This window comes from Delphinapterus leucas, chromosome 2 (assembly GCF_059928025.1).
Source record: "Delphinapterus leucas isolate spDelLeu-1000000601 "Yukka" chromosome 2, BTC_Dleu_Yukka2, whole genome shotgun sequence".
Classification (NCBI taxonomy): Eukaryota; Metazoa; Chordata; class Mammalia; order Artiodactyla; family Monodontidae; genus Delphinapterus; species Delphinapterus leucas.
In genome coordinates this window covers 144,136,350-144,157,359 of record NC_143130.1, presented here as the reverse complement: position 1 = coordinate 144,157,359, position 21,010 = coordinate 144,136,350, and the positions used below count along the sequence as shown (strand labels likewise).

At 39.2% G+C, this 21,010-nt stretch overlaps 1 protein-coding gene across 20 annotated transcripts in view; it reads right to left on the bottom strand.

Moving 5' to 3' along the window:
• The window catches only part of SYNE2 (spectrin repeat containing nuclear envelope protein 2), a 348,050-nt gene that overhangs the window by 278,645 nt on the left and 48,395 nt on the right, over positions 1-21,010 (bottom strand). For 19 of the 20 annotated variants that reach the window (XR_016392190.1, XM_089907796.1, XM_089907794.1 and 16 more), the window contains exon 2: positions 12,366-12,495. Coding sequence is in view for 19 of the 20 variants with exons in the window: in XM_089907796.1 (XP_089763922.1) it covers positions 12,366-12,444 (79 nt within the window). In the remaining variant the exon portion in view is untranslated. Of the gene's footprint in view, positions 1-12,365; positions 12,496-21,010 lie in introns of those variants that run through there. The other variant, XM_089907806.1, reaches the window with a different exon arrangement.

Sequence of the window (21,010 nt, the reverse complement as noted above, 5' to 3'; positions counted from 1 at the left end):
AATACTCTGTAATGGCCTACCTGGGAAAAGAATCTAAAAAAAAAAAAAGAGTGGATATATGTATATGTATAACTGATTCACTTTGCTGTACACCTGAAACCAACACAACATTGTAAATCAACTATACTCCAATAAAAAAAATTTTAAATAAAATTAAAAAATTTTAAAGCCCTGAAAATTGTATCTATTAGATATCTCTGGATACCCATTTCTCTCCATCCATACTGGCACCTCCTAGATGAGGACACCATTGTCTCTCAGCTGGTCTTCCTGTCTCCACACTCAGTCCCATAAGACCACACCCCACAGTGCCCCCTGGGTGATTTCTAAATCACTAGTTCTGAATATGCTTCTACTCAGAATCCTTCAGTTGCTTCCCCTTGGTCTTAAGAAAAACTTCAAACCCCTATACATTTACATGACCTCATCTTTTCACACTCTCCTTCAAACTCTAATCCTCAGTCTCGCTAAACATCCGTTTCCTGGAATGTGCCACATTCAGCCTCATCTTCTGGCTTTTATATGCCGTCACCACAGCCTGGAGCACTCTTTCCACCTTCAACGCCTGCTCATCTATTAACACATGTTAGGTCTAAGCTTAGAAATCACTTCCTCTGGAAAGCTTTCCCTGACTCCCAAGTCTGGGTGAGGTATTCCTACTCTGTACCTCTATAGCACCATGTCAGCCCTCTTTGCAGCACACATCATACTCTACTGTTGATATAATTGTCTGTATCCCTATAATCAGAACATACGTTTCAGGACAGCACATGCCATGTGCCATCCCCTGTGTTCAGCACAGTGTCATACACCATAGGTATTTAAAAACACTTGTTGAATAATGAATGAACAAATAAATGAATGGGGCTCTAGCAATAAATGAACCTAACTTAGGAAAAGCGTAACAGTTAATGGAGTAGTATCTCTTACTTTACAAAATCCTACATTTCCCTTCAACAAGTACCTGATATCAACAAAATTTCTTGAAATGTTAAGTCACTGTCTCTACTCCCTCACCTCCCATTCTCTCCTCAACCCCCTCCAGTCAGGCCTCCATCTCTACTATCTGAGTGTGGCGAATGTATTAGAGCTACCAACTGACTCTATGAACCCAATCCAATGGCCATTTCTCTACTTAACACAGTTGACCATACCCCCTTCTTGAAATATCTTCGTCTAGGGGTTTCCAGGCCATCACACTTGCCTGGTTTTCCTTCTTTGACCTTGGCCACTCCTTCTCAGTGTCCTTTGCTTGCTCCTACTCTTCTGTTTGACCTCTGAACACTGCAAGACCTAAAAGGTCTGCTCTAGCTACATATTCCATAGGTGATCTCATCCAGTCCGTGGCTTTAAATGTAAGTATACCAGCCATATGCTGATGGCTGCCAAATCTATACCTTTCTCTAGGACTCTGAATCCTGACATCCAACTGTCTACTTGACATCTCCATCTGGATATCAAATAAGCATCTCATATCTATGATGGCAAAAATACAAGCTTGATTTCCCCCAAAACTAGTTTATCTGCCAATCTTTTTTTTTTTTTTTTTTGCAATACGTGGGCCTCTCACTGCTGTGGCCTCTCCCGTTGCAGAGCACAGGCTCCGGATGCACAGGCTCAGCGGCCATGGCTCACAGGCCTAGCCGCTCCACAGCATGTGGGATCTTCCCGGACCGGAGCACGAACCCGTGTCCCCTGCATCGGCAGGCGGACTCCCAACCACTGCGCCACCAGGGAAGCCCTATCTGCCAATCTTTATCGCAATAAATTCCATAACCAACTGCTCAATTTCTCAAGGCAAAAATTTAGAAATTATCCTTAATTTCTCTTATTAATCACCCAATCATCCCAATGTTCACAAACATCCTTTGAAAAAAAATCCGTGGTTCTTCATCCCATTGCTACCACCCTGGGTCCAAAATACTATATCTCACCAGGGCTACAACAAAAGCATCCTAACTGGCTTTCCTGCTTCCCCTCCTGCTCCCAGATAATCCCCTCTCCACCCAGCAGCCAGAGTGGAAAATGTAAATCAGATCATGTTACTCCCTTGATTAAAACTTTCCAAAGGTTTCCCATCCACACACCTTAGCTTAGAGCTGATGAATCCCTGCCTAACCCAGCTCTGCCTTGCTCTCCAATCACCCTGCCCCTCATCCACCACAATCCAGCCACACCAGGCTCCCTTTGCTCCATGAATTCACCATGTTTGTTTCTCTTGTTGAGTTCTTCCTTGAGCCATTGTCTCATACTGGAATGCCCCTCCCTAGCTCTTTGCACAGCAGCTCCTTTGTGTTATTCAATTGCTCCTTAAGTGTCTCCTCTTCCTTCTCTGACACCTGATCTAAAGAAGATGCCCAAGCATAAATCCATTTTTGCATAAATCTGTTTTTGATATTTGCTATTTTTCTTAATGATTTATTGTTTGTCTCTGTAACTGAAATGCAAGCCTCGTGGGGCACATGAAGCTTACTGGAGTTGTTCACCTCAATAACCTCTCAACCCAAAATAGTGCTTGATACAAGGTGGGGTTTCAGGGAACACATGCTGCATGAATATATCAATGAACAGATTTACCTGTATTCATAAAAACCGTAATTACGTGATAAAGTGGTTAAGTGTGAATTCAACTGTACTTTTGAAACATTTTGTTTTGAAGACATCAAACCACCCTGGAAGTTCTGCTGAGTAAACACTCAGACTGAGGCAGACAGACACATACAGCAAAACTAGTCTGCACTCTGAATATCCTTCTTAACTGAAGACGAGGCCAACAATGCCCACGTTTTGGAAAGATCCTACATGTTACTCAAATTTGAGAAGTGCCGTTGGTGTTCTGTATTTGAGCCAGGTGCCCTTGATCTTGTAACATTTCGCTGCCCGTGTAATTGGTAGTACCCTTTGTAGTAAAGGCTGAAAAGACAAAGGTGTGACCCGTGCATGCTGCTCCACCCCAGAGGCAGAGAGCAAGTGTGTGTGGCTGCTCTTCTCCCATTTTCTTCCAGTGCTCATTCAACACATGTTGCCTCATAGACCATCAATGACCAGGAGAGATTATTCACCCAGAATCTCATATCTCTCCTGCAAAGATACACACATTATCTTTCTAAGATATACATATATCTATCTAAGATATACACACATGATAATGTCAAACATTCCATTTCTCTAATAAATCATTCATAGCTTTTTATTTATCATTTTTAAATGACTCTAAAAATACCCGGTGGTTATTGGTAAACTTCAGCTCTCATACATATTGAGAACAACAAATACAGTTACCTTTTACCAAATTTCCCTGCTGAACGTTTTAGAAAAATGGAGCCATTTGGAGAAATTATAATCACCAATGCTGAAACCAGATGAGGGAAGTAATCTCTTGAAGAAGCACATTTAGAATGACCTCTGATTTTTAGAGTATAACATCACACACTAAACCCACCAGATGGTTATAAATTAATCTCTTATATTTACTTCAAATTTTCCCATTTCCAAAGGGAAATTATTTTGAGTTTTATTTTTCCTAATATACTACTTCAAGCTCTGAATAACTACACCCCCTCCCAACACACACGCATACACAACAAATGCTCAGAAAATCTTGTATCGCCCATGGGGCTAATTAAAAAGGATTCTGATTTCTATAAGGAATGAATGAGATCTTTGTTAACCTACTTTAACAGGACTCTAAATGACCCTGGATTTATCTTGCCCTACTTTTCAAAATGTAACTGACCCAGAATAAAGTAAGCTTATCCCCAAACTCCTGGCAAAAACAGAACCAAAGTTCCCAGAAGACAAAACCGTATATACAACCTAAAAAGAAAAAAAAAAAAAAGAAAAAGAAAAAACCTTTCCCTGAAAAACATCATTCACTGCAAACACCACTGCTTCCAGAGCTATTTTGTTTTTCATTTAATTGGAATATTTTTAAGATTATGAAGCTTTACAATATGAAGGCAAATAATCCTCCAAAAAAACACAGCAGAAGACAGTATCAGCTATTATGATATCAGGAACTTTCTGGAAGCTTTTTTGTTGGGACAGTACAGCACTGATAGCTGGTGAAGGACTATAACTTGATTATTTTCTCCGGGTGTAATAATCACCTAATTGGCAAAAAAACAAAGAAACCCAGAGATGATTTGCTTTTATTCATAATAACAAAGCAGTCTGCCTTGGTTAAAGAAGCAAAAATACTGTCTGCATATTTCTTACTCTTCATTCATCATTTCCATCAAAATCCCACATTGGGGACCTAGGTGCAAAAGGGCAGAAATCCTACCCAGAAGCATTTTATTAAATCCACTCCTCTTTCTCAGTCTTCACAGTTTCATTCACTCACTGTCATAAGGTAGAACAGAATTTCTCTCAGAAACATGATACTAAAACACTACTGAGCCCCTAAACACCATATACATACCTCACTGCCTCGTGTCTAAAGAAATCTTTGTTTCCCCTGTCTGATTTTCCTGAACACTGAACGATTTTTCTAATTCAGGATACTTTATATATATTTTTTTTCTTTTTTTTAATTTAAATTTAATTTTTACTTTATATTGGAATATAGTTAATTTACAATATTGTGTTAGTTTCAGGTGTACAGCAAAGTGATTCAGTTATACATACACACATATCCATCTTTTTCATTTTCTTTTCTCATATAGGTTATTACAGAATATTGAGCTCCCTGTGCTTTACGGTAGGTTCCTGTTGATTATCTATTTTATATATACTAGTGTTCTATGTTAATCCCAAACTCCTAATATATATCTTTATAGTGGAATGGCCACTCAGTTTTTCATTACACAGTTTTTTATTGAAAGCCTAAAACACGTCAGAAATTTCATTGGCAAAAAAAAAAAAAAAAGAAAAGAAATTTCATTGGCAATAAAGATACAAGATTTCCTATGCAGGGCACCTAACATACTTAGAGGAACTCAGATGGCTTCTTAGAGCAAGAGATGTCGAAAGATGAAAGGAAACTCCAGTATAAGGAATAATTACAGAGGGTTCAGCAAGAAAACAAACTCCCGGGAAGTTCTTATTTGTCTTACTTGTTGATGTCACTTTCACATGATGTCAACAGGCAAAAGCACAGCTGGACTACATGCCTCTTGAAGGTGCTCAATCTATTCATCTTTGCACCCATAACACCCTACCTATGGTTGCCATCCAGTATTTACTGAACAAGTGAATAAAATTCAACATTACATCGCATAATTATTCTTGTAATCTAACCCAACGAACACAAATATTTTCTAATGTTATTAAAAGGAATACATAAATTGAAAGCCTCCCTTCAGATGGATACTCAGTAAATCATGAATAAATTTAAATGGAGTAATAACCTAACTACAGAGACTCACATTTCACTGCTCAGCCCTACCAAGCAATGTCTACCCAGAAGGCATAAAGGGCGTTTTAACCTTTTAAAATATGTCATCTAGAAGATAACAGCACTAAATAAAACATATGAGCATTGTTTGAAACAACACAGTAACTTGGCTGGACATGGGTTTATACAGGTTCGTGCAGATGGTTAACCATTCACCAGCATTTTGGCAGGACTACATGAAAGTTAACTCCACGTGTGGTGGCAAAGGTAACAGAATACACACTCCTTCCTAGTCCTTTGTCTAATTGATGATAACATTCTCTATTCGGATGCTGTTGCTCTAATGAGCTACCATTGGCCTACCTCATTTTTGAAAACAAAATAATGTGCTCCTGGTACATAAAATTATGAAACAACTTAAATCAGGACTTCCCTGGCAGTCCAGTGGTTAAGACTTCACCTTCCAAGGCAGGGTGTACAGGTTCAATCCCTGGTCGGGGAGCTAAGATCCCACATGCCTCACAGCCAAAAAACCAAAACATAAAACAGAAGCAATATTCTAACAAATTCAATACAGACTTTAAAATGGTGCACATCAAAAAAAAAAAAAAAAAGAAAAAGAAAAAACTTCAATCTGAAATGTATAAAGTGTCCAAAATTGCCATAGCTACCACTTAAAATATCACAAGAGGAGTCAGCCTAGTTAGTCAATTTCACTCATTGTTTTTTGGGTTTTTTTTTTTCGGTACGCGGGCCTCTCACTGCCGCGGCCTCTACCGTTGCGGAGCACAGGCTCCGGACGCGCAGGCTCAGCGGCCATGGCTCACGGGCCTAGCCGCTCCGCGGCATGTGGGATCTTCCCAGACCGGGGCACGACCCCATGTCCCCTGCATCGGCAGGCGGACTCTCAACCACTGCGCAACCAGGGAAGCCCCACTCATTGTTTTTAATTGAACTATAGTTGATTTAAAATATCATGTCAATTCCAGGTATCAATTTCACTCATTATTAATTTGACTTTCAAATGGACCCTCTACCTGTGTCGTGCTATTAAGCTTTCCATGACATAGGAAGTTCTCAAGCGTTTCTTTGAAAACAGGATTTTTTATCTACAACAATTTATTTAAGCATATTGATATAAAATAGTATTTAATGGTCTTATTATTTGATGCTATTAAAATACTTGGTGAAAAGACACTAAATAAAAAGGAAGTTAAGGGGCTTCCCTGGTGGCGCAGTGGTTGGGAGTCCGCCTGCCAATGCAGGGGACGCGGGTTCGGGCCCTGGTCCGGGAAGATCCCACATGCCGCAGAGCAGCTGAGCCTATGTGCCACAACTACTGAGCCTGCGCTCTAGAGCCCGCGAGCCACAACTACTGAGCCCGCACGCCACAACAATTGAAGCCCACGCGCCTAGAGCCCGTGCTCCACAAGAGAAGCCACCACAATGAGAAGTCCACGCACTGCAACCAAGAGTAACCCCTGCTCCCCGCAACTAGAGAAAGCCAGTGCACAGCAATGGACACAACACAGCCAAAAATAAAAAATAAATAAAATAAATAAATTTATTTTTTTAAAAAAGAAAGTTAATACTTTGGACATTATAGTTGCTACCACTATTATCTCAAGCAGCTCAGCTTCTAACTTTGGAGCTTCTCCACCTTATTTTGCATAGTCAGTAACTGCAGAGTCCTACTGAGTCTTCCACCTTAATGGTTTCTTATCTGTCCCATACTTTCCTACTCACTGCTATAACTCGAATCCACGCCAACATTACCCAATACGCAGATATTTGCAAAGCTTTCTAATCAGTTTCTCCAATTTCACTTTCTCACCCCTTTCAAGTCTTCCTATACCTCAAACCCAGACTAATCTCCTAAGGCACAACTCTGACCATGGACCCTGTCCTCTCATTCCCAAGACCCAAGAGCTGCCTGCTGCCTAAAAGCAAAATCCCCAAACTTCTTGGGCTTGAATTCAACTCCCTCAAGGATCTTCATCTCAGAAATCCTACTGAAGGGATTCCTCCTTTGGTCTCAAATTAAATGGAATGGCAAAGAAAGTCCCTTCCAACTTGAAAACTCTGTGGTATTATCCAGCTTTACCCTTTACTGCTTCCATAATCGTATCAAAGAAATGTTCTCTGAACATACCTTTCCCACCTGAAGAGCTTAGCAGAGATGTTATTTCAGACAAAATATGTACTTACTATTCTCTTAGGATAAAAGGGAAGGAAGCACCTATTATTTTGCCAGGTAAGAAATCCAATGGAAAGATGTAAAGAAATTCTATAATGGAAACCTCAGTAAAGCAAATAATTTTTAAAAGCAACCATTTATTTATCATTTTAATAGCTTAAACTTTCATATCTATAATTTATTTAAAATGTGGACCATCCATGGTAGTACAAAATGCACTAAACTAAAATAAATTCCAGTTTTTACATTAATCTGCTCAAATTGTTCAAATTCACAAATGTCATTTCTTTTTCCTCCCTAAAATCCAACCATTTCAATATTACTATCCTCACTAGTCTAAGAGATCACAAATATCTCTGTACAAAAAGTGCCTTTAAAAATCCCTTCATATGGGCTTCCCTGGTGGCACAGTGGTTGAGAGTCCACCTGCCGATGCAGGGGACACGGGGTCGTGCCCCGGTCTGGGAAGATCCCACATGCCGCGGAGCGGCTGTGCCCGTGAGCCATGGCCACTGAGCCTGTGCGTCCGGAGCCAAATCCCTTCATAAAGACATTTTCTCAAAGATCACACAAATGATGAACAATAAATGATGTTTATTGTCCTGCTCTATGAATTTCAGCAAAGCACTGCCTGATTCCTTAGGTCTGATGCCTTGTTGGCCTTGCACACATAATATACCTGTTTTCATAGCATATCAACAATGATTCACCACATTTCAATGCAGACATTTTAATCTTTTCTTAAGCGTATTATTCTCAGTCAAGGTATGGCCATAATTGCCTCACCTTATATAACTTTTTGGCTAAAATAAAATAGGCATTATTAGTTAAATAGGCCTCTTTCTTCCTTTTAAAAAAAGGTTCTGAAATGAGGAGAAAAAACCTTTCTTATGAGCGGTCACCCTGAGCCTTTCATATGACATAAAATCTCTTTACTCATATTACTCCAAGGATCACTAAGCACATGTGAATTCTGTGAAATACAAGTCTGCTTACATGGTGTACAAAGCCAAATGCTTTTAAGACTATTGCCAACAGCCTGCAGTTCAGTAGTTGCTAATGTTCATAATATTGTCTATCAATGTTTTTGTCTACATAGCTAATAGCCGTGCAATGAAACCAAAGTTACCTTCAGAAATACATACAAGTTCCTTCTTTCTTTCCTTCCTTCCTCCCTCCCTCCTTTCTTTCTTTCTTTCTTTCTTTCAGCAACTCAGGCCGAAAGAATCATTACAAATCTGCTGATAACAATACAGAACTTAACTTTGGGAAATCCATTCATTTCATGGTTAAGCCTTCATTCTACAGTCATGGGAACTCCTCAGTTGAGAGTATTTGGCTAATGTGAGCAGCCCTTGCCCAGTGTAAAGCTGACTATAGTATAGTATTGGTTTTCCACCTCTCCCCCTATAGAGCAATGCATCCAGCAGCATATTCCTCTAAAGAGACCACGAAGGAAAAATCATTCACACGGGCAGCACATGTATATCACATTTCCATTGCCAAGCAGCCCATACTCATCTCCTACTGTAGAGCAGATTGTATAACCTAGTATAATTCAAAACATGCTATAAGAAAACACTCATTTATCAGTAATTTGCTAATTATTTTGAGCTACTTGTGAACCTGAGATTAATGTTACTTGAAAATGCCCATCCATATTCAGGATGTGAAAGATTGCTATAAAAATTAAAAATTAAAAATATAAAAGTTTGCTATGGATTAACTAGGGTAAGGCTAAGATTTATTTGCACTTTCCAGAGAAAGTTGTTCGGGAAATTCCCTCTTTCAAATTGTTCTTTGAACTATGTCGGAGTGGCTGTGGTGCAGTGGAAAGAAAACTATCCTCCAGGTCAAAACTGAGCTCTGCTGCTCACTAACTGTGTGACTCTGGGGGAGTAATTCCATCTTTGTGAGCCACAGCTTCCTTCTCTGTATCTTGAAGATAAAAATATCTACCTTACAGTGTGGTTGTAAGGATCAAATGAGGTAATGTATGTAAGGGTGCTGTGTAAGCTAGAGCATGCTACATAAAACTCTACAGTGGGGAAGAAAACATCTTTAAATATAACACCTATAATATTATTATAAGTTCTAAAATAGGTACTGTGGGAGAACAGAGGAGACAGTGTGAATCTCAGCCAAAGAAAGAGTGGGGCTCATGGAGAGGGCCGAGTCTGGCTAAGTTTGGGATGAACAGGGATAGAGGAGGCCTAGATGAGCTGGACTCTTCCAGTGGAAAGAGGAGACAGGAGAGCTGCAGGGGGAACCACCTGAACAAAAGCACACAAGCAGGGGAGCATGGCCCCTCAAGGAGCCATGGGGCTGGAGCACAGGGTGTTTGTGGGAGATGAGGGCAGAGAGAAAGGTGAGCAGCAGACAGGAAGTGCCTGTGAGCCACACCAAGAAGTCTAGACTTTATCCCATGTGTGATGGGAAGCCATTGAACAGAAATGTCAAAACTGAAAAACAGACATCTGGTTTACCATTTTTTCCTATCCACCATGCAATTTCTACTCTAGCTGTGTGCTCCTGGACAAGAAATCCTTTGGGACAAAGACTTTAACTGTAATATCTACAAAGAAATTACGATGCATTTACTGAGCTCCTACTCTATGTTCCTACTCTATGTCAGGCAAGCATGGTGCTAAGCCCTTTGCATGCATTATGGTTCATCTTCAAAGCACAGGTGCAATATAGGCATCATCACCCACATTCTAAATATGAGGAAACTGAGGCAAAAAAGATAAAGTCTCTTATCCAAGTTCAAAGAACTGGTTAAGTGGCATAGCCAGCATGAGAAATTAGATTTACTTGGAAGTATGCACTTTTTGACTGCTTTCAGTCAACTCCACCACCACCACTGCCTCTGGTAACCACAAATCTGATCTTTTTCTGTGAGTTTCTATGTTGGGTTGGTTGGTTGTTTTTGAAGTATTATTGACCTACAACACTATATTAGTTCCTGTTACATAACACAGTGTTTAATATTTCTATACATTTCAAAAGGACCACCATAATAAGTCTAGTTACAGTCTGTTACAAGATAAATAAGTACTAGGGGTGTAATGTACGCATGATAAATATAATTAACACTGTTCTATTTTATATATGAAAGTTGTCAAGAGTAAATCCTAAGGGTTCTCATCATATGGAAAAAACTTTTTTTGTTTCTTTAATTTTGTATCTATTTGAGATGATGGATGTTCACTGCACTTATTGTGATTACCAGTTCATGATGTATGTAAGTCAAGTCATTATGCTGTACACCTTAAACTTATACAGTGCTGTATGCCAATAATATCTCAATAAAACTGGAAGAAAAAATCAAATAAATGCATACATAAATACTTATCAGGATCAATTGATTCAGGAAAAAAGGAAGGGAGGGAGGGAGAGAGATAAAGGAAGGGAAGGGAAGGAAAGGGAAGGAAAGGGAAGGAAAGGGAAGGAGGAAGGAAGGAAGGAAGAAAGAAAAAGAAAGAAAGGAAGGAAGGAAGGAAGGAAGGAAGGAAGGAAGGAAGAAATTAGATTTACCGACCATTTATTGATGCACTATCATCCTGATACACTTTAGGGCACATGAATTACTACTCATATTCAACCAAAACTTGAGAGAAAAATAAGAACATTGGGTTTTTTCCGATAAATGAAAATTTGATTCAAACTACTTATGACGAGTATATAACACCATAAAAATGCACTTACTGAGAATTTTTAAAATTCTTACCTCAAGTACTATCCCTCAAAATACGTTTCTTGAGTCTATACAAATTACATGATATTTATTTTTAAAAGCCATTGACCCCAAGGTCAAGAAGCTAATCATTCAAAACCATGTTTAATTAAAAAGAGATACCAGAAAGAAAGTCTTTCGGGGGATCTTTATCATACATGACACAAATAAATATAATGCACAGCATGGTGACTATAGTTAATAATGTTGTGCTGCATATTTGAAAGTTGCTAAGAGAGTAGATCTTAAAAGTCCTCATCACAAGAAAAAGAAATTCTGTAACTATGTAAGGTGACAGATGTTAATTAGACTTATTGTGATGATCACTTCACAACCTACCCAAATACAGAACTGTTATATTGTACACCTGAAACTAATATAATGTTATATGTCTATTATACTTCAATTCTTCTAATAATAAATTAAAAATTTAAAAAATTAGTGACTCAAAAGCTATGGCTTCTAAATAACATTCTAAGAATGTTACATAATGCTGTCAATAATCTTTCAACTACTTTAAAATACACAGTGACATAAATATTTTCAAAGACTTGCCATACCCTTATTTATTCTACACTAGCTGACTTTACTCAGCTCCAAGATATGCAACAGAGGTGTAAAGTCTAGTGGCTAAGGAATTTTCAAAGTACATAACAAATATTGCCAAGAAACATTAAAAAAAATACGGACAGTACTTATTTGCATAAAGGCACACATAATTCATGGGACTGAAAGTCCACTCACTTTTAATACTACTACTATTCCTTTTTATTAGGGCAAAATAAGGATGTACATTCAAAAAGATGTAAAATAAGTGCAAACAATGCCAAGCAAACTATGGTTAACTATTTAATTTTCATTGCAAATAAAACACATGCACTCAGATTGAGAAACCAAGATACCAAGTTCCTTCCAGGTATTCCTTACTTTCCTAAGTAGCTGAGATAGCAATAAAGATATTGAAGTATACTGAAAGATTCTACAATTGGAAAAATACAGATACATGTATATATTTTACCATAAGAGAGACAGAAAGCAATACAATTTGTGAATAGATGAGAGGTTCTCACAGTTACCACACCCAATCTTAATACCTTGCAATGAAAAATGGAGATCATCGATGCCCAAGGAAACCTGTTCGTCTTCGGTGGGAAGCACAGGACCAGATGCCATCCTTTGACTCAATGGAGATTATATCACGTCCATCTCAGTTAAAGAAGTGAACTAAAAATAGAAGGGATAAATGCTCATTAGTAACTCTGCAGCCCTGCATTTCCAGTAAACATGCATTGCCAGGAAACAACAGCAACCAGAAACTGCCCTCCAAAAGAATCACAGCTTTCTAGAAAGTGTTGCTTAGTTCACATGGAACAAAGTGACTACGCCTTCTTTTTTGAATCATAATCAAAATTTTGCCCTATGACCTATTCAGTCCCTTTAGAGTTTGCAGGCAGAACTCCACAAGAGCTAGCATTGCAGATTCTATACTAGCGGTGAAAAGGAAAGCTACGCAATTATATTTTATAATTTGTCCAGAGGATGTAAAGCTGACACGAACTGATATCTTAGGTTTTGTGTGTATTATATTATTAGCCTCAACATACAAGGATTTTCTTTAAAGCTTTTCGTTTAACTTAGTTCCTTTTCTGCTCCATGATTGTTGCCATTTACCGGAAACAATAAGAACTGGGTCTGCATAGTTTGCAAAGTGAAACTAAAAAAACTATATCAAAAAGAATGTCTTCAGGGGTTATCTAAGATATTGAATTATTTTCCTAAGCCCTTATTTTTCCACCTACACATTTCTTTCTCTACCCCCACTTTGACTTTTAAGGAATCCTTCCAGTAAGAGTAATTCTTACTGAGCAACTCTTTAAAAGTACTGCTTCGTGTATGTGTATGCCACTATTTGTATTCTGGGGTCTGAGAATAAATCATTGACTTCTCCCATACAGATGATGACTTCCTTAGCAAAATAAACTTAACCAAGTACATAAAAACATAAAATGTATCAGGGGATGGATAGAAGAATGGATAAGTGTACAGACACGTGATCAACAAAGTATAGCAAAACGATAACGGCAGAATCTGTGTGTTGAATATGTGTGTTCACTGTTAAATCCTTTAACTTTGCTGTATATTAGAAATTCTTCATAATAAAATGTTGGGGCGGGGAGAGACTAAAAAATAAATAAACCTGAGGCCAAGAGCTAGATACAATCAGTCATATCCAATAGACCACTTAAAAAAAATGCAAAGAACAAAAATCATTAAACATCTAATGCTAGAGCCAGACTTCGAAAATCTTTCAATCCTGTCTTCCCACTCTGTTTATCATCCAAAACTCCTTTATCATCTCTCCCATGGATCACTGTTGTTAAAGATTTTACCTACCAAATAAACTATGTTTATTAATTAATATGTTTATCAACTAATAATTAGTTTTATCCTCTGAAGTAAGATGAATCAGAGTCTGCCTGAGGTAACATTGTTCCTATACAGAGTTGATACAATTCTAATCAAAATAAAAAGCTTCTTGATCGTTCAATGAGCCTGTGCAGCCTGCTGATTGATAAAGGTACAAATGTCCTCAGTTGTTGGTGTACTAAAGACCTCCACTACCCATTCCCATGCTGAGAGCTCCTGAACCCAAAGTGAAGGCAAAGCACTTCTTCATGATGACAGGGAGAAAAACTGAATTCCAGAATTAATTTCCTAATGGCACCCACTATTCCATGCCAGGGCTATTAAATAAAACGATAATAATGATAGTAGCAAACACTTATATAGCACTTACTATATATAGGTACTGTTCTAAGCATGACTTAGGTATCGTAATTATCCCATATTTGAAAAGACAAAACTGAGATGCACAAATGTCATATACTGTTGTCTAAGGACACACAGCTAATAAATGATGGAACTAAGATTTGAACGCAGGTGGTTTCGGTTTCAAGAGTCCATGCTCTTAGCCAATACAGGTTGGTACCTCATAGAGCCAGCTAGAGCTAGCTAAAACTTAGCCAGATTTTATTAATTCCTTCTTTTACTCATTTACTCAGCAAGCATTTATATATGCTATATGCTGCTCTCAAGGAATTCAATCTTCTAAGAATGACAGATAAACACATATTGAGTGAAATCTTCTAAGAAACATATGTAGAAGGTGTTATGGAAGCACAGGAGAAGGCATGTCCTATCTCTTGAATCTGAAGATAGATGTGATTAGAGGAGTGTACTTAATATAAAACAGCATCTCCCTCCAAATAGTCCTGTAAGCATTATTTGGGTAATACCTTGAATTTAATAAGAATGTCTCTGAGGGCCACTCATTGCCATTCAATATTAAATAAATATGTTATCAAATGTAGGGGAAAGAACTTAAAATAAAAACAGAATAATATGCAACAATTTGATAACCAGAGAATCAAGAAATGTTCCTGAACTAGACTGGCATGTGGAATCCACTATATTCTATATTAAAGTTGTAGAAAAAAAAGTAGTATTTGTAAAAAAAAAAGTCTAGACCTTAAAATAACTTATGTGTCTCAGAGGTTTCTGTTTTTAACAGTGAAAATTTATTAACAAAGAAGTCAGTAAAATATATTTTTTTATTTACTGAAGAATTTCCTAGAGCTTCTAAAAAATGTAAATCGAAAGTAAAACCAGGGAATTCCCTGGTGGTCTAGCAGTTAAGACTCTGGGCTTTCGCTGCCAAGAGCCCAGGTTTGATCCGTGGTCTGGGAACTAAGATCCTGCAAGCTGTGTGGTGCAGCCAAAAAACTAAAACAAAAAGTAAAACCAAGCTATGAAGACTGAATCAATTGCAAGTGCTGGATTATTGATCCCAATACTGTCTTAGTACAATTATTTATCAAAACACGCTACAGAGGTCATGAGGATCTGACTGAAGACAACGTATGATGACATTTCCAACATAATTGTTTTTGGTGAGAAACAGTTGACGTCTCCAGAGAGGAATTTACTTGCTAAATAGGGCTCATGAAAAACTGGAACACAGTAGAGAAGACAAGCTTTGAGAGACTTCTCAGGATCTTAACTGAGAAGCTAGAAAGAATATGAGCAAGGAAGGCAGAAAGAGGATGAAGCTTGGCCAGGGGCTCAGGGAGTCAGTCACAAGGGTCTATCAACCAAAATCCGGAGGGCCATCCTATCATTTGCCTTCCGACTCCCCTGTGGGGAGCATGAGGGCTGCCTGCCCAGGTGGAATCACAGCACAGACAAGCCCTTCTTCCCAGGCGGTCCTCATCACCTTACTTTTCCTTTTCAAATAAAAGTTACATACAATTATGTAACATCAGGGTTCAGAATGAAAATAATAGATCATCTTCAGACACATACGAAAGATTAGGTAAAGAATTAATGTAGTGGCATTAAAGATTCGAAGAGCAAGTAGAATCATGTGGAACTGTGTTTTTAAAATCCATGTAAATTAATACACATGCTTTTATAAATGGCATAAGCTATTTTGATACAACTGTGGTTTGCTAATGCAATACATCTTAATATGCGTCTGGTTTCTCTAAAACCTCAAAACACTAGAGTATTTCCCTTTTAAAAGAAATCTTGGCATATACTTTGGATTATTATGATTAGAATTTTTACAACTCAAAAGTGAAATTTGAATAGAGATCATTTCTAATGAGTGGAATTATTAGTGATTTTTATTTTCTTCCTTTTGCTTATATTCATTTTTAAAGTTTCAAATGATGAATTTGAATATGAATAGCAGCCTATTTCTGCTGCAATAAGAAAAACATTTTTGCTTTTATTTTGGTGAAATGACAACAAATGGGGAATAAGGTATTTAGTTCAGGGTCAGCTCTCCAATCCATATGCTATGGAAACTGTATATCTATAGCTGTATAATGAGAAAAATACTCTCTTGACACAAATAAAATATTAGAAAACTTCTCTGGGTTTGTCAGAAATTTATAGAAAGGACTCCTAAAGCCTTTTCGGTAGCTCAAGAGGTCTCACTTTCTCATTAGTAGATAGTTTGTTAATAAGCCCTGCTGTTCTAACAGCACTGAAAAAAGCACTGTCAATGGGGAGAAAGGGACTTCTACGTCACCTTCAAAATTTGATCGGAAGGTGTATGTACCATAGCAGGACATGCTAAACACATTTAGGTAGTTCTTTAACAGACTGGTTTAAATGTTACCATTTTCCCTGGCGTAAATTCCCTGTTCTTTCTTCTGTCCTTCAGCTGTACCAGGTTATTTACGGTCGAGCTAGGAATTCTAAAGGCTCTCCCTTTTGCCTGTTAAGTTATAGAGCTTGTCATCGCACTGACAAGTTGTTAACTCTGATCTGCCTCCAAGCTCACAGAAGAAAGCTGGTGACACACTTGCCATAATAAGCTTCTCCATCTGTTTCCCATTAACTTTTCCTAACTCTGTTATTACTTATGTTTCATCATCACTTGACCAGAAGCAATTGGTGTAAATTCCCAGAACCATTGATTTTTAAGATCCACTCTTCTATCTCCTTTTAGGCAATTTATTTTTCTAATAATCACCACAAAATGCCAGAACAATCAATCCTAACCATTCACCACACTTTTGGAACACAAACACGTAGCAGTTCTCTGGATGTGATATTGCTGCACTTGCTACCTCACAACAAAGCAGTGTCACTCCCCAGCCAATCCTAACTGTACTGCTAAACCACCCACTTTAACCATGATAACAGCATTTTAAGTAAATGTAACCACTTCCCTAAAAGAGCTTTCTGTTGGCCTTGACAAAGTCCCAAATGCTCTGAACTGCAGGGTCCACAGCTATAGAAAGGGATACATATCTTATAAGGATTTCAGTGAAGCACATGAAACTAAAAACTACAGTAGCAACGAACATTTATTGCTGTGCTTACTATAGTAGATGTACTACAGTATATAAATTGTGTTTACTATAATCGGTGAAATGAATTCATCAGGATTATCCCATTTCTTAATCAGCAGTAAAAATTAAAAGCTAATCACAATATTAAAACGTAGAGTATAAAGGCTTAAGGATAATAACTTCCAAAGCCACAAAACTGGATGTGTTAATAAATCAGCACAAATCTAGAAAGCATGCACTCAGGAAGTAATTACTTTTAATTTTCATCAGCTCATTTTAGCCTAGAAATTCTGCCCTTGCACCCACACTCCAATTTTTAAAGCTCATAATACCCCCAGCAAAAGTTCCCTGCCTTCATTACTACCATGTCACCAGTCTCCAAAAAAACCTAGAGAGATCTTTAAGTTACAAGTACTGGCAATGGTTTGGGGGCTTTTCCCCATATATATCTCTTCATTCCTTTTGCCATCACTTCTGCCCGTGACCCCATTATTTTGTTCCTAAATTGATACCAAAGATTCCTGGCTTTCTTATTAACTCTAGCTTCTCCACCCCTATCTTTAAAGAATCCCAGAGAGGTCTGGGATTGGTGGCAAGAGACACTACAGAAGTTGAGGATGAGACAGAGATCTGAGTGTGCTGAAGATCAGGACCAATAGCAAGACTTTAGACAAGTATACACCTCAACAGGGGGACCCCCTAGCCCTCACCAACCCCACCTTCTCCACAAGCACTGGAGCCAGACGCATGCCCCGATCCCTTGCTCCATCCACAAGTGGGATTTCAGAGGATGCTTTACTGGAGAAAGTAAAGCCCCTAGAAAAGACCTCTAGAGATTGATATTTGGGATTCCTCAATAGAAAAGTCAGTTCCATGCCAAATCACCCAGCTGTGAAATTCCACTGATTGGCTTTTTCGTTCCTCACTCTTGAATACGATTGTACAGCCAAAGATTACGAGACATTTAAGGAGAGCCTCCAAGAATGAAAGGAAGAGATCAAAACAAACACAAAAGAGGAACCCTGAGGAACCAGCAAACACAGGAAAGGAAAGAAAAATAAAAATGAAACTGATCATTGAATTTTTTTTAGAAACAACACCATAAGGTGAACTCTATTTTAAACCTTATAAAAGGCTTCACCATATCAGTTACAAACAGAATCAACATTTCTTCCATTTTACACCTTCACATGACAATGCACTATATAACAAGAGATATATTTTAAAGTTTTGTTCCACATGCTGCTAACACATTTCACTAGCTTTTTCTTTAACCATTGGATTTTTAACAATATCAAAGCAAAAAGTCATATTCTATTGGACAGAATTAATTTTGGAAAGCCCTTGTAAAATCAGACTTAGTCTTGTTTATAAATATTCACACCCACCATACGCTGAAATGGAAAGCAAAATGAAAGACAACCACCTTGGCAGGAATGAATGCTTAAAGATTTTAATCGTAGCCCTCAGAACAAGCAAGCACTACCATTTGTTCTATTTCCTCCAAAAGACAAAAGTCAATTCCATCCTCAGTGATACAATGGTAATACTACAGAGAAACTCAGTGTGAATTCACAATTCCACAGGAATCTGAAAATTACCAAGGCAATTTTCCTTTTGAGGATTACAAAGTCTACAGAGTTAGTAATACTGAAATGGGCAGCCATAGCAGAGTTCTGAGCAGAGGAGAGAGATAATGTGACTTATGTTTCAAAATTATCATTTGGACTGATGTGTGGGAACAACACATGGGACAAGGAATGAAGCAGGGAGACTAGTTAAAAGGTTATCACAGAATGGATGGACAGAGGGATAAACAGATGGGTAATAAATGAGAAAACAAGCATGGTAAAATGTTAAGGGTGGAATCTATGTGTTGAGAATACAGCTATTTGTGTAAAATTCTTTCAACTTTGTTGTATATTTTATAATTTTCATAATAAAATGCTGGCAGAAAAAGGTTATTACAGTAATCTAGGTGATGATGGCTGGGACCAGGGCTGCACAAGTAGAAGGAGTAAGTGATCTGTGCAGCCTGTGTAGCCCGCCACTGCCAGATTCTGAATATATGCTGGAGATGGTACCAAAAAGTCTTCCTGACTGATTAGATGTCATATGCCACAGGAGAAAGAGAAGAATAAAAAATAACTTGTAACGCATAAATTTTTGACGTAAACAACAGGAAGGATGGAGAAGCCATGAATTGAGCCAGAGAAGGCTGCAGGTGGAGCAGGTATGAGGGCAAAGCAGGAGTCCAGATTTGACATTTCCGATGTACATCATACATCAGTTCTGAAGCCAGGTAACTTGTGCATACTCCACTTTTTTTCAAAGTAAATGCTTCATGTCCCGTGGGAAACAAAGCCAACAGGATCAAGTCAGAACCAGGAGGATGGAGTTTGGCAAGGCAATAAGATAGGAACAGGGCACTATGAAAAAATATTTAAGTGCTGTATTTTAAAAGATCAATAAAAGAGTTAGAAAATAAAATAAGGGCATCTCCCATAAACAAAAGGGAGAAAAACAGAAAAGAAATATAAAACTTAAAAGCCAATCCAGTGGATCTAACATCCAAATGAGAAAACAGAGGGAGGAAATTATCAAAGAATTAATACAGTGGCTGGAGAAGATGGCGGAAGAGTAGGAGGCGGAGCTCACCTTCCTCCCCAGAGATACATCAGAAATACATCTACACGTGGAACAACTCCTACAGAACACCCACTGAACGCTGGCAGAAGACCTCAGACCTCCCAAAAGGCAAGAAACTCCCCACGTACCTGGGTAGGGCAAAAGAAAAAACAGAGACAAAAGAATAGGGACGGGACCTGCACCAGTGGGAGGGAGCTGTGAAGGAGGAAAGGTTTCCACACAGTAGAAGCCCCTTCACGGGCAGAGATTGCAGGTGGCGGAGGGGGGAAGCTTTGGGGTCACGGAGGAGAGCGCAGCAACGGGTGCGCAGGGCAAAGCGGCGAGATTTCCGCACAGAGGATCGGTGCTGACCAGCACTCGCCAGGCCGAGAGCCTTGTCTGCTCACCTGCCGGGGCGGGCGGGGGCTGGGAGCTGAGGCTCGGGCCTCGGTCAGAGCGCAGGGAGAGGACTGGGGTTGGCGGCGTGAACACAGCCTGCAGGGGGTTAGTGCACCACGGTTAGCCACAAGGGAGTCCGGGGAAAAGTCTGGAGCTGCCAAAGAGGCAAGAGACTTTTTCTTGCCTCTTTGTTTCCTGCTGAGCGAGGAGAGGGGATTAAGAGCGCTGCTTAAAGGAGCCCCAGAGACGAGCGCAAGCCGCGGCTAACACGGACCCGAGAGACAGGCATGAGACGCTAAGGCTGCTGCGGCCACCACCAAGAAGCCTGTGTGCGAGCACAGGTCACTATACACACCTCCCCTCCCGGGAGCCTGTGCAGCCCGCCACTGCCAGGGTCCCGTGATCCAGGGACAACTTCCCAGGGAGAACGCACGGCGCGCCTCAGGCTGGTGCAACGTCACACCGGCCTCTGCCGACGCAGGCTCGCCCCGCATCCCTACCCCTCACTCTCCCCGGCCTGAGTGAGCCAGAGCCCCTGAATCAGCTGCTCCTTTAACCCCGTCCTGAGAGAAAAACAGACGACCTCAGAGGACCTACACTTAGAGGCGGGGCCAAATCCAAAGCTGAACCCCGGAAGCTGTGTGAACAAAGAAAAGAAAGGGAAATCTCTCCCAGCAGCCTCAGGAGCAGCAGATTAAACCTCCACAATCAACTTGATGTACCTGCATCTGTGGAATACCTGAATAGACAACAAATCATCCCAAATTGAGGAGGTGGACTTTGGGAACAAGATATATTACTTTTGCCCTTTTCCTCTTTTTGTGAGTGTGTATGTATATGCTTCTGTG